Source organism: Cibotium barometz, chromosome 10 (genome assembly GCF_041138505.1).
Source record: "Cibotium barometz isolate CiBa-2024 chromosome 10, ASM4113850v1, whole genome shotgun sequence".
NCBI classification, from domain to species: Eukaryota; Viridiplantae; Streptophyta; class Polypodiopsida; order Cyatheales; family Cibotiaceae; genus Cibotium; species Cibotium barometz.
This window is the reverse complement of record NC_141055.1, coordinates 25,111,497-25,124,889: the sequence shown is the minus strand read 5'-3', so window position 1 is coordinate 25,124,889 and position 13,393 is coordinate 25,111,497. Positions and strand designations below refer to the sequence as shown.

The following is a 13,393-nucleotide window of genomic DNA, read 5'->3' as shown; positions in this document are numbered from 1 at the left end:
ATTATCCCCAAGAAGAGAACCATGCATTTGCTCTTCATCTTTCCCATCAACACTTGCATCTTCATGGCTGTCCATTGGTTCATTTTCAACCATCCATACATGTATTGAAGCCACTTGACATAAATCATTAACATCGCCTTCATCACTTGAAGTGTCCCCATAGCAATGGCTTCCAATAAGAGATGTGGACTGAAGTGAACTCCTAGTAGAAAGCAAATGTATAGACGGGGTAGGCTTGTAAAGAGCTCCACCAACAACATGATCTCATTAGGAGCAATGTCATTGACAATATCCATGATGCATTGGAACACTTGCATAAACTGCTTGCCTAATTTTTGCACAAATCCACCTATGATCTCCTTCTCCTCAATGTTAGGCACAAAGAAAGAAAGATACCAATATTCCTTAGCATACTTAGGCAATGAATCCACATGTAATAATGGCATGCATTTTTCCCTAAAACTCCATTGCTCTTGAGTAGCCACTTCATAGGCTAAATTTGCCTAATCCCATTTGTACTCATGCATTACTTGCAGCCACCATTATCTAGCTTTGCCTCCAAATTTGCATGTCACTTGCTTCACTTTGTCCCCCTAATTGCATGAAAATGCACTGCAAAAGTAGGCATCCCAATTGCGAATCCAGTCCTTGAGTTGTATATAAGTGACTCCTTCCCCATCAAAAGAGAGCAAAGCTTCTACAAATGATTCACCATGTTTGAACCATAAGTGATTCACCATGTTTGAACCATAAGCTTCCAATAGGAGTAGAAATCATACGATCCACAAATTCATCCTTTGTCAAGGAATTTGGTAACTTGGAGTATATGACCTCATCATATAACTGTGCATATCTATCTTTGTCATCTTCATTAGAAATTATGGCTATTTCCTTTTGTTTTGACTCCATCAAATCTTGCCTATGATTTTCTTCCTTTCCATAGGGCTTTGACAATGGTGATTCAACATGAGAAACATCTTTTCGGTTCTCTTGAAGTGTTGTCTTCGTACTTTGAGTGTTCCCATTAGAAGTTCTCACCTCAATTTCAACATTTCCATGCCGACTAAGCCCACAAGATGATGGATTTGGAAATGACCTTTGTGGTTGTGACCAGCCTCTTGTCCTATCAAGGGAAGTGTCAATATTTTCCACACACCTTTGCACTTCATTTATCCCATCACCAAGCTTCTTGTTGAAGCCCTCATTCATAGCATTGAACATTTGCTCCATGAGAACATTGCTTTGCCGCATATGCTCACTGTTTTGCCTTAAAAGCTCACTGTTTTGGAAGCAAATATCTGTTTGTGCATCCTTCATAGCTTCGGTGATAGTAACCTTTAGCATATCCAAAGTAATGTGCTCCAAAGAAACTTGTGCAATTCCACTTGTGTGCCCTGATACCCTGATATGCCATCATTCACCATATGATCACTCATGTCATGAAAAGGCATTCCCTCTTGTTCACGGTCACCCATGGTACCAAATTAAGATTTTTGGTGCTACCAATGTTGGAATTGAAAGATCAAAGGCTTGCCATGTTCATCTCGATGAGAGGAACACTTCTATCACCCTGGATCACCACTTCGAACACCCCTATACCTCTCTATTTTGACTTTTAGCTAAAAGTCAACAATGAGAGTTGACCATCCATACGGTCATGGAATTGGAAACTTTTTGGCTCATTGTGTGAAGCTCTTTAGTAGTGTTCTTAAGCTATGTAAACACCTTCAATTCAGTCCGCCCTATTTTTGACTGAATTAGGGTGCTTGACAGAACTGTCCACTTTTGTACCCTGAGATGGTGTCCGAATCAACCCCTTGATGGCTAGTTAGGACCACCTTAAGACACCATTTGAAGACTTCCAAAGACCCTTGAGAGATCTTGAGTGAGTTGGGATTGAATTGCACTTCTTTACCCACCGTAGAGTGCAGACAAATCACAAAAATTTTGCCATAGTTTCCCCACAATTTGGCCCAAATCTCAATCAAAATGTGAAAGCAATTGCCCAATATCCACTCATGATCTAATGCCCCAAATGATCATCATCAAAAGCATATGCTTACTCATGTAACCCTTATACTTCAACCACTAGCAAACATCCATGGTATATCCAATCAAGTGACCATTGGCTTCCATAGCCCCCGACATGCTTGCAATATAGTCGATTGTGTGTCGAAGAAGAGGTTTATGCTTGCCGATCTCCTGGCCAAGCCTTCCCACTCCCGAACCTAGTCCGATTCTAGGCACAAGTTGGGATCAAGCATTAGGGGGCATTTGAACATAAAAAGGGCCCTGTAAGGATCCCTAATTTTAAAGAATTAAGACTAATTTTATTGAGGCTTAAGGAGACAAACCTCATAATGATGCCTACTTTTGGCCCTAAAAGTAGGGGATCTCTCTAGTTTTCCCTCTCTAGGATTTTCACTCTAGGATTCTCTTTTAGTCTTCTATGCCATATTTTAAACACTTTCTTTTAGCCACTAGTGGTCTATTTTTTCTCTCTTTAAAAAATAATAATAAGGGGAAGGAAAAGGGGGAAAGAGGGGGGGGGGGGGGGGGGGCAGCAGCGGGGGGGTAGGGGGTGTGTGGATGGGTTTGTCAGTTTTGGGAGAGCGATGGGACAACCAAAATCACACATTTGTGTGCAAAGATTTTTTCTTTACTTGAAGGGATGTTGGGGTTCAAACTGATGACCTCTTGGCCCTTGGGTAGGGTGGATCCTTGAGCTGAGTATGAGAATGTTTTTTTAATCTTTTTGACTTGTGACAATTTCCCTTGTGACCCTTCTGAACATGTAAGGACCTCTTTTGGATTGAAAAGTTGTTACATTGTCCTTCGCATTGAGTGGTCACCATGACTCACGGTTTATACTAATACAAATTTACAAGCATCTACTAATAAGGAGAGTTCATATAGAGCATCGACTAAATCATCCAAGGTTATATTTTTCTAAACATATTACAGAAACAAAGCAATCATGCCATTGATTAAGGTGGCAGGTCAGAAGGGGATACTTACTCAACTGTGGATTGCAACTTATGCAGGGAATCAGCTGAAGGTCGCTATGTTCCTAATGAGGGATTTTTTGAAGATATGGTGGGCAAAGATCCAGCATATGTGATAGGAGAGTCAAGTGAAGTATTACCTGATGAGGATGCTAGAAGTGTGGATGAGGATGATACTGGTACTGTGAGTGAACAAGAAGAGGTAAAGGATGCGACAGATCGTATGATGAATTTAGCCTCACAGGAGATCCCCAAGGAAGCTGCCAACAAAGAGGTGGAGGGTCTAGCTTCTGAAATCGAATCTTGAAAAGTTGATGATGGTGCTGACGAAGATGGTGAATCTGTGGAGACACCTATGACTGTTGAGGAAATTGATGCACTTCTAGACAAGTGTTTGCTGCAGGCGCTCCACACAACTGTCAAAGAAAAGGACTTGCCTATGCCAGGCAGTACTTTGTGGTAACATTAACAAAGCTACTGATAATTTTGTTCTAGGATTGTCACACATGTACCCTTCCAAGACGATGAACTATTTTTTTGGTTTGATATTCCCACTCTGTACATGCTTTTGCTATGGAGTGTTCACTTTCCATAAGGTTTAGAACTTATGGTTTGATGCTAAGCCCTTCCCTTCTCTCTTGATTTCTCTTTGTTTAAGGCTAAGGTGTAATTTGGACCTTCAACACACGCGCGCGCGCGCGCGCACACACACATTTTTTTTTTGGATGGTAACATAGTTGTTTCTATTGCTCAACAGGTCCAACCACATATTGTCCTGTAGGCCTCCAGGAAAGACATTGGACTTGAAAAAATCATCACACAAAAAGCTCGCAAAGTGGCTACAATCTAAATCATCAACTGGATTGGTATGAACACCTCATTTTTGTTTGGACATTGCTTAAAATCTTGCAATTAGTTCAGGGTTTTCATTAAATAAAAATTCGTTTCTAAGGATACGATTTTTTTCTTCAATTCCTAGATTTCAGCAAAAGAAGACAAGCATCGGAAGGAGGTCATGTTGCTTGGCTTCAACCGTGGACATACAGATTATCTAGCATTCAAACCAGTGAAAAAAGCTGCTATTCAGGAGGTGAATACAGTGCCTTCAACCAATGATGGACATCAGTCTGCTGGGCAAGTGGAGGTGTCAGAAGTCTGGAAATGCACACCTCATGTCAGTCCAATATTTGAGGCAGTTGGTGGGCGGCGAAGTGCATGGGACGTGTTCTCGACACAACATGCAGACATTCAGAGTGGATTTTTCCTCGCCAAATGGTGCCAAAGATAAAAAATAACAAGAGGGAAAGCAGTAAGAAGCAGCCCACAGTTGCCTTGTCTAGCACAGAGGCTGAGTACAAAGGTGCTACTATAGCGGCATGTGAGGTAGCTTGGTTACACAAGCTACTCATGGATTTGAGATACATGTGGACAGAAAGGTTAACATATACTGTGACAACCTTAGTAGCATCCAGTTGGTCGGGAACCCTGTGCTTCATGCGCGGACCAAACACATAGAGGTCCACTACCATTTTGTTCAAGAGCACGTTCTGGCTGGAGACATTGACTTGGTTTATGTCAGCACAGAGGAGCAGGTTGCAGCAGGCGACAGCGGCTTTCCGGGAGGCACCACAATCAAGTGATCAAGCAATTCGCATTCGAGAGCTTGAGAGGCAAGTGTAGGACTTATATATATATATATGTATGTATATGTATATATATATACATATATATATATATATACATATATATATATATATATAGGGTGTTCTCCTGCACTGCACAATGACCTAAGATCTCTGTTTTGAAGATTACTTGATGATTTGTATCCACATTCTGACACTTTTTGTCTGAAATTTTGTATTTGTTGACTTTCTTGATGCATGAATTCTCAATTTCATAATTTGAATGGATAGGAATGGTGTGCTAGACCCAAGTAATCCACCTGATCACTTAAAGCTTTAATTGGAGCTATTTTTACACATTAGATGAAAAATGCATTTTTTATCAACTATTACCTGAATAGCAGTTGTTCATGAACTGACCATACTAGCATGTGTGCATGATCTAATCCAACCCCCATCAAGCCTCAGAATTCAAAATTGGCATATAGGTTGCAAAATACGGCAAAAAATATCCGATGCAAAAAACTTTTCGGCCCCGACAAGTGCTTTTAGCGATCCATTTCGCTTAACCTCTTAAGCATGGATCCTTTTTATTGCACCAATGTGCTCAGTAGATCGTATACTTACGCTACGGGTCGAATCGTGACTCAATCTGAGCTTCCGGGCTCGAGTTAGCCAAATTTTACCGTTTTGTATTTGCCTTGATCAACACGAAAGCCCACTTTCTTTGCATGTTTTTCGAAGTACAAGCCATAACAAAATGTGATCCGATTCAGGATTTTCTTCCTCAAATAGAAACATCATATGTATCATCGACCATACATCTCATTGTGCATTCATATCACCCAACACCATGGCATGTCCATCTCTCATGAATGGATGAGAAGATCCCTAAATGGATCTGCTAGGTCCACCTGAGAGAGAGAGAGAGAGAGAGAGAGAGACCTTTTGAACGTCATAGGAACAATCCTAAGTGATCAATAATAATATATCCGACGCGAGAAGGTACAAGACATGCTAAATAACACGCACACAAGGCACGGGGCAAGGGTCGGGCATGGGCTGAGGGGGAGAGATGTCACTCTATCGGGGAGGGCAGAACCGTGGGGGTTTTTGCGGGGGGGGGGGGGGGGGGGGGGGGGGGGTGGCGCTGGCTGGCTTTGACTACTACTGTGGAGACGGGGCGCTGACTGCTGCGAGAAAGGGCGGTTTTGTTTGACACCCTTTAATGTAGAAGGAAACTTCGTAGCAGGCATGTTTTTCTCGTGCCACGCAAGGGGAGAAAGAGACAACAGTATTCATTGGGGGATGGGTCGCCAACTGCTGTAGAAGGGATAAATATATCATATTAACATCCGCGGGGGGCAAAATGACCAATCTAGCAGTTCCAAGGCTGTTGCACAATAGCACTTGCTTGGAGACATCGGCTCGTGCAGGCCACCAATGGTCAGGAACCCCCCAATGTCGATAGCGAGAGTGAGTCTCTCTTGCAGGTTCTTCTCCGGCTTGACCTTCAACATTTGTGCTTCAGTGGATCTACTGAGCTCGTTTCAACCTCCACAGGCTTCTTGAAATTGTGTCTACCTTTGTCTCGACTACATGGTGTTTTTCCATTTCGTGCAGAAGAGTCAAAAGATATTTAGTCTTGCAACTAAACTCCCAACTTACCGTGCAAGCTTGATTAGAGTACTCATCAGTCTTCTGCAGGACGAGCGAAATTGAAACCCTAACGCTGAGGCTATCAAGTGTAAAAAGACAGCTGCACTTGAAAAGACAAACTTAAACAATCCAAATTGATGCTGTATGGGAGAGGAGACACGAGGCCAGCCCAAGCATGTGCTATTCATTTGTAACCAGCATTTTAAAAGAGCTTACCTTGTTGCTCCGTAGTAGAAGAAATTGGCACTTGCACTCAAGGATTATCACCTGCCTACACTAATTACTTCACAAACAAACATAAAGCCACATTTGGAACTTTTTTGAAAGTATGTTACTGTTAATATTATATAGGGCAGGTGATCATGAACGCCGTAAAGCTTGGTTTTTCACTTGTCTACTCAACCCCCATCAAAAAAACTGGGTCCATTCACACAAAAAGAATTTCTAACATGTTCACTAAGAAGTTTTCGCTTCAGAAGTGTTTGGGCTCTTTCGCAGGCATAAGGGGATGTAATGCTAAACTTTGTCTTGACGCTTGCAGTTACAACTTTGCAAAGGAGATTTTTCCTGTCCACTTCTTAAGCGGGACCTCCACCACATCTCGTATTCCGCTGGGCTCAACAAAAGTCACTGCTGCTGAATTTTCCGCCACATTGTAGCAGACAGAGACAAAAACAACTGAGTCATGTGTGGGGGGCACAAGATACTCCTGATCCCTGTTTGAACAGAAATTGATAACAAACACCTGAGCTGAGTGCAGCTCCTGGTATTTTATGGCTCTTTGAATGTGCTCAGAAATAGCGCGCTCGGATCCATTTGCCACCAACTCGAATCCAAACTTTGAAAAGTTGACACCATCCCGAACAAGAATGTCTAGGCGCAGCTGGCTATGCCGCCTTCCATCAATAGGAACTTGCTTGGCTTCTGGCAAGACCTTAGCTCCAATGAGGGGATGTGCTTGATTGATAACTGCCTTTATGCTGCACACAAACAGAAATTGATGGGCGTACTCTGAGGGCTCACCACGAGCATTCAGGCACTCAGGCCGGCACATTGAATCCCCATCAAGGCTGACAATTGTCTGCAGAAGGACCCACCTCCTATCCAGGCGATGAGGATCAGGAGGCAGATCCACCTCCTGGCAGACAACTGTACAGTCACGGAGTAAAGCTGTACGCAAAAGCGGTGAAGAGATGGACAGACTGAGGCCACTTGCTTTCCTGGTGGCAACTAGGACACCCTGTGCAATGAAATCACGCAATGCAACCACCATATCCTCGTCACATGGAAGTTCCTCCACCTCTAAGAGCCTTACCATAGAAGGATAGAACTCATCCTTGTCTCCATGCAACCTGACAAACTGCTTGATTCGGTTGTATGTGGCCTGGCCGAATATGTAACTCCCCAAATGGTAAGATTCAGCCTCCTTAAGCCACGCCTTAAGTGTCCACAGTTCCTCTTGGACAAGGTATGCCATACAAGTACCAGTTAGGCCCTTGTGTCCACATGTCCACTGCATGATTGAAGCCGCTAATTCATCCACATCAATGTGCACACCTGGGCGATCGGCAGCAGCCTGATTCAATAAAGATATTACATCCTCTAGACTGAACAGTGTTGAGGGAAGTACATGATCATGCGGAAAAGGGGACAGCCTGCTTGGAGTAGATCCTGGCTTGTACTCGCGTCCACTTCGCACTGCATCCTCTACCCGCTTATCATACTGAACTTCAAGCAGATCTCGCAGACACTCTGTTCCAACCAAAAGAAAACCACGTACATTGTATCTTTGAGGTTCTCCCTTCATGACCCTGATCACATGGAAGAGCAGGTGGATGCAGGCAGGAGACAAATCTAGTATAGAATCCGCTTCATCAAGGACAATTGCAGCTGGTGTTAACAGTGTTTCCTTCACAAATAATGACCTGAATTTTACATCATCACAATCTTCTTCTCGAGCCCTGGCCCTGAAAATGTCGGGGCACGCCAGATACAGGCTGTCCCACAAGTAGCACCAAAGCTTGTTTCCATCCCAGCTTGCAGCTGCACCAGCCAGGCCACCACCCACGTATACCACGCGTATATATGACTCAATGCTTAGCCTTGTCCTGGCAGCTAAAACAGAGGTGCTCTTACCACTTTGCCTCGAACCACAGAGAATACAGTACTTGCCTTCCTTGAGGTCCTTTACAAGGGCGTCGATCTTGGGAGGAACATAGTAGTAGAGGTCGGGCATCACTGCAAGGCCAGCACCAAACCGCCGTGGTACCATCCACGGGGAATGTGTCATGGCCATAACGACCCTGTATTTGTTCCCTATCTCAAGAGTGTGATGTTTCGGCAGTATGACAGGAAGCTCATCCCCCACGACGTCCATTACCAGGGAGTCCGCATGCACATACACTTGCGCAGATATCAAAGCCATGGCTTCCTGCGCCGGCATCCCAGTCGCAAACTTCCACCGTCGCCCAAAGCCCTCGACATCAACGGCCTCTAGTTGCTCACCGCCACGCTTGGCCATCTGATTTAACCCTAAAACCTGCAGAGAAAAGCTTTCAGGGAGTCCGCACGCTCAATCCTCCACCGTCGCGGCCTCGCGAAATGTTGTGAACTTTTGACCCCAGTGAAATGTGTGCGAACTAGGTGTGAACTTGGCTTACGTTGTGCCCAAATTTTGTGTTATGTATAGAATTTGCACGGGAGAGGACAAAATGCATGCACTAGCGGGGTGGTAGAGCGCAGCCCCCTCGTGAGCGCTGGAAAACCGGAATTTTTTCCTCCCTCGAAAATTGGACGGCCCATATCACTCGGTGATCCACGCAATCCCATCTGAATTTCCTTGGATGCCACTACAAGCAGGACAAAAACGTGTTCAAATGCAAAAGAGAGAGAGGGGCGGGGATAATTGTAACTGCACCACTTGAGGTGCATTTACAACTTACCCCCCCCTTTTCCACTTATTGTTACCCCCCCCCAATAGCGTGAGAGTGCGTGAGAGGTAGGGTAACCCAGCTTCAATTACGGGTTACCCCTGCCTGTGGGAGGGGTACCTTAGTCCCAGGCTCTACGATGCCATCTACCAATGGTAGCACAATTTTATAGCCAAAAAAAATGGCAAAAAACACCAAGGGAGGATGTGTGGGTGTGTGTTCATGGCCTCCTCCACTGAAATAATAAAATCTATGCCATTACAAGAAAAAACGAATTGTAGGGAAAAGCTTTTAGGGAGGATGGCCTACCGATTTGTATCCCATCATTTCACATGATGAGGGGTACCTATTCACATGATGAGGAGTACCTTTCAATTAATCAATGCCACTGACATGGCATTGATTAATTGAAAGACCCCCTATAAGGTATCCCCATCTCTCTCCTCCTCTACCTCTCCCCTCCCCTCCATCTCCATCTCCGCCTCCCCCTCCCCCCCCTCCGTCTACGTCTCCCCGTATACCTCTCTCCTCCCCTCCGTCTCGCCTCCCCCTGCTTGCCTCCTCGTCGGAACGACCTGCTCCTCCCTTTTCCCCCTAATGTACACCACGACAGAGCTTGGCAAAACCCTCCTCTTCCTTGCCCTCCCTCCTATCTCTCTCCCATCACCCTCCTCCCAAGGACAAATGTGATTGTCAATCGATGTGCCAAATAGAATCTATCGCTAAGATGATCAATGTGATTGCAAGCTTTTGAATATCATGCCATAGTTGTAGGAATTTGCTCAATAGGTAATCTTCTCAAACACCCTAAGAAAATCTATCTTCAGTAAACCCCAAACGACACAGAAAAGGTGAAGGGTTCTGGCAGAGCAGCGCTGTGTTTCGAGGGTTCTTACTGAGAGAGAGAGAGAGAGAGAGAGAGAGAGAGAGAGAGAGAGAGAGAGAGAGAGAGAGAGAGAGAGAGAGAGAGAGAGAGAGAGAAAGACAGAGACAGAGACAAAGACAGAGCTATCGAAACAAACCGAATTTTATGTTGTAAAATTGGCAGCAAGATTATCTACACAAACAGAATCCGAGAGAGAGAGAGAGAGAGAGTCAACCACTTCCGGCTAAATTTGGCAGCAAGCTTATCTCTGCACAAACAGGTCCGAAAGAGAGCACAGAACACAGCAAGCAAAGATTATGTGCATGTTGAACAGAGAGAGCAACAGAGAGCACGTGTGCATGCATTGGCAGGGAGAGAGAGAGAGAGAGAGAGAGAGAGAGAGAGAGAGAGAGAGAGAGAGAGAGAGAGAGAGAGAGAGATAACTAGCGGTGTCGTGGCAGAGAGACACAGAGAGAGAGAGAGAGAGAGAGAGTGAGAGAGAGATATTTGTCCTCAGAGGCCAAATATGACCTATGGGACCAAAAGCAAAAACATGTTACATATTTTGGTGTGGGGTGGTGATAGTCTTGAGGACCTTTGATATGAAAGTGGCAATGGAGAGGCCAGATGAGGGTTGGGATATGAATGAGTGGATGGTGTGTGTCTCCATGAAAAGGTGAGGGAAAAGCTCACGGATGTGGTTGTATGTCGGGCATTCAACGAGGGTGTGGTGTTCGATTCCCGAACTTGCATGTGGCATGAAGTACATAGGCGGAGAGATTCATGTCCCGCCCCCAACGACCCGTCTCACATAGAGAGAGAGAGAGAGAGAGAGAGAGAGAGAGAGAGAGAGAGAGAGAGAGAGAGAAGAAGAAGAAGACAACGAAACCAACCTTACAAAGATTTTTAAAAATACCCATATTAAAAAAAAACCCATGTTCATGATGAGGGGTACCTACTCCCATCATTTGTGTGGGGCTTCATTAATATGTTCTGGAAGGGAAATCTTATGCATTTGAAGCCCTAAAGTTTTTATGGGAAAACTAATTGCCCGTGTTGAATGTCATGAAAAGGTGGCACATACATACATACATACATACATACATACATACATATATATATATATATATATATATATATACATGTATATATATATATATATATATATACATGTATATATATATATATATATATATATATATATATATACATGTATATATATATATATATATATATATACATGTATATATATATATATATATACTGCGAGAAAAGGGGGAGAAGAGAGGCGACGTGGGCCGTCAGCAAGCAAAGGAGAGAGAGAAGGTGCGCTGTCAGCAAAGCTAGACAAGAGAGAGCACCGGGCGCGTGTGGCTGGCAGAGAAAAGCCAAGCCTTAAAGGCTTGGTTAGCTGGGCAGCATTAAAGAGAAGACATGGCTGCCGGTTAATGCGGAGAGAGGGAGAAAATCACATGGGCCTGGCTCCACTAAGGCCAAAGCGAGGGAGAGAGCCGTTGGTTGGTTGCCTCGGCAGCACACAAAAGAGAGAAAATATTGTAGAAAATGACAAAACTATCCAGCTAGAGAGAAAGAAGAAAGACGTCGTGGGGTGCTGCTACACTCAAGGGATGAAGGCCACATCTGCTCAACTGCGCTAGAGAGAAACGTGGACCCATGAGCTGCCCCCTCTTGAGGCACCATTGAAACATGTTTGTGAAGACTGTATTTTGGGCAAAATGTAGCGATCTTGGTCTCTAGATTCCAATTATGCAAAAATTTACAAGTTTGGACACTTTTCTCAGACACGTGTCTAATGACCTGCTTGGACACGCGTGTCTAACAAAATGTTGAGCTTTTTTATTTTTGAAGATAGGGTTGTGATCAGAGTGACTAGTACATGCTAGAAACGAGCTTAGATCCAAAATTGGCCAAAAAGTCCTTAGACACGCGTGTCTAATGAAGACTGCTCACTTTGAATTTTTGATGTCATGGCTGTGTTTAGGGTGACTAGCAGATGCCAAAAATGTGCTTAGATCTCAACTTGGCCACAAAAACCTTAGACACGCGTGTCTAACATTAGACACGTGTTTCCAATGCTAAGTTGTCAGAATTGACATGCAAGTTGATCATCATGTAGACCATACTTAGGTGAGTCTTCCCATGTGCTTGGTTCACAAAATGGATACTTAAATGAGGTGTGGGAGCCAATTTTGGCAGAGTTGGACACTTGTCTGAATCTCGGCTTTTGGGGACTGGCTATGTGCTCAAATTTAGCTGTGATTACATGAGAAGAATGCCCTTGATGTGGGGAGCATGTGTATGAAGTTTGGTGCCTTTCTGCTGAAAAATCCTTAGACACGCATGTCTAACATTAGACACGCGTGTCTAATACAAATGTGTCAGATTTGACATGCAATGATATATATGTGTAGCCCATGTCCTGGTGAGTATTCTCATGTGCTTGGTTCACAAAATGGATACTTAAATGAGGTGTGGGAAGGCTACTTTTAACAAAGCTTGGATAGCTGATGAATTTTGACCTTTTGGGCCTGATTTTGGTGCTTGATTTTTACTATGAATGCATCAAATGAGTGGCCAAGATGTGGGGAACATGTGGCATGAAGCTTGACTTGATCTGGTGAAAAAGTATTAGACATGCGTGTCTAATGAAAATGACCCTTTTTCAAGTTTTGATATCACAGCCCCAAAGCCCTTGTTTTGTAGATTCCAGATATGCAAAGATCTCTGAAATTGGATATTGTTTCAGTTGGTTTTTGTGGGAAATACTCCAATTTCTGGCTAGATTTGTACTGTGGCTATGTGCTCTACTTGTCCAAATGAAGTGAAACTTGGTGTATGAGCTATTGGTATGCTAGGAAACACATCTCTAAAGTCAGATCTGAAATTTTATTTTTTCCTCAAAATCAGGCGTGTCTAACATTAGACACGCGTGTCTAATGAATTTTTCAGGTTTTTGACTTCTGGCATGTGCAGCATGTGGGGCTTGTCTCCTAGATCACAAATATGCAAAAATATTTCAATTTGGACAATGTTTGACCTTTCAAATGCATGGGGAACGCTTTTCTTGTCTGAAATGTACAACTAATGAGTTGGATGTCCAAATGAGCTTAATTTTTGTTATGAAGCTAGATCTGGTATGTACACATCATGGGCAAGCTATGCATACTACTTTGACTCTTTTCTGACCACTTTTCATTAGACACGCGTGTCTAATGAATTTGGTGACAAAAAAATGCAAACTCAAATCTGATGCATGCAGGTTGTAGATAATGTCCCCCTCTTTCTAATGAT

The 13,393-nt window shown here is 43.7% G+C and overlaps 1 protein-coding gene and 1 pseudogene across 2 annotated transcripts; one reads left to right on the top strand and one right to left on the bottom strand.

Moving 5' to 3' along the window:
* The first annotated feature begins 2,671 nt into the window (after window positions 1-2,671).
* On the top strand, window positions 2,672-4,714 carry LOC147634698 (uncharacterized; annotated as a pseudogene). The gene is made up of 5 exons (XR_015266723.1): window positions 2,672-2,708; window positions 2,821-2,938; window positions 3,045-3,464; window positions 3,763-3,871; window positions 3,985-4,714. The product of XR_015266723.1 is annotated as an uncharacterized LOC147634698 (transcript).
* A 1,980-nt stretch (window positions 4,715-6,694) lies between these two features.
* Window positions 6,695-8,957, bottom strand: LOC147634697 (uncharacterized). The gene has a single exon (XM_086803837.1). The coding sequence runs from the start codon at window positions 8,805-8,807 to the stop codon at window positions 6,828-6,830; it is 1,980 nt and encodes a 659-aa protein (XP_086659963.1). The 5' UTR covers window positions 8,808-8,957; the 3' UTR covers window positions 6,695-6,827.
* Window positions 8,958-13,393: the final 4,436 nt, after the last annotated feature.

What these genes read in the sequence shown, in the direction of transcription:
- LOC147634697 (XM_086803837.1), bottom strand. Translation starts at nt 8,807, where the DNA reads ATGGCCAAGCGTGGCGGTGAGCAACTAGAGGCCGTTGATGTCGAGGGC.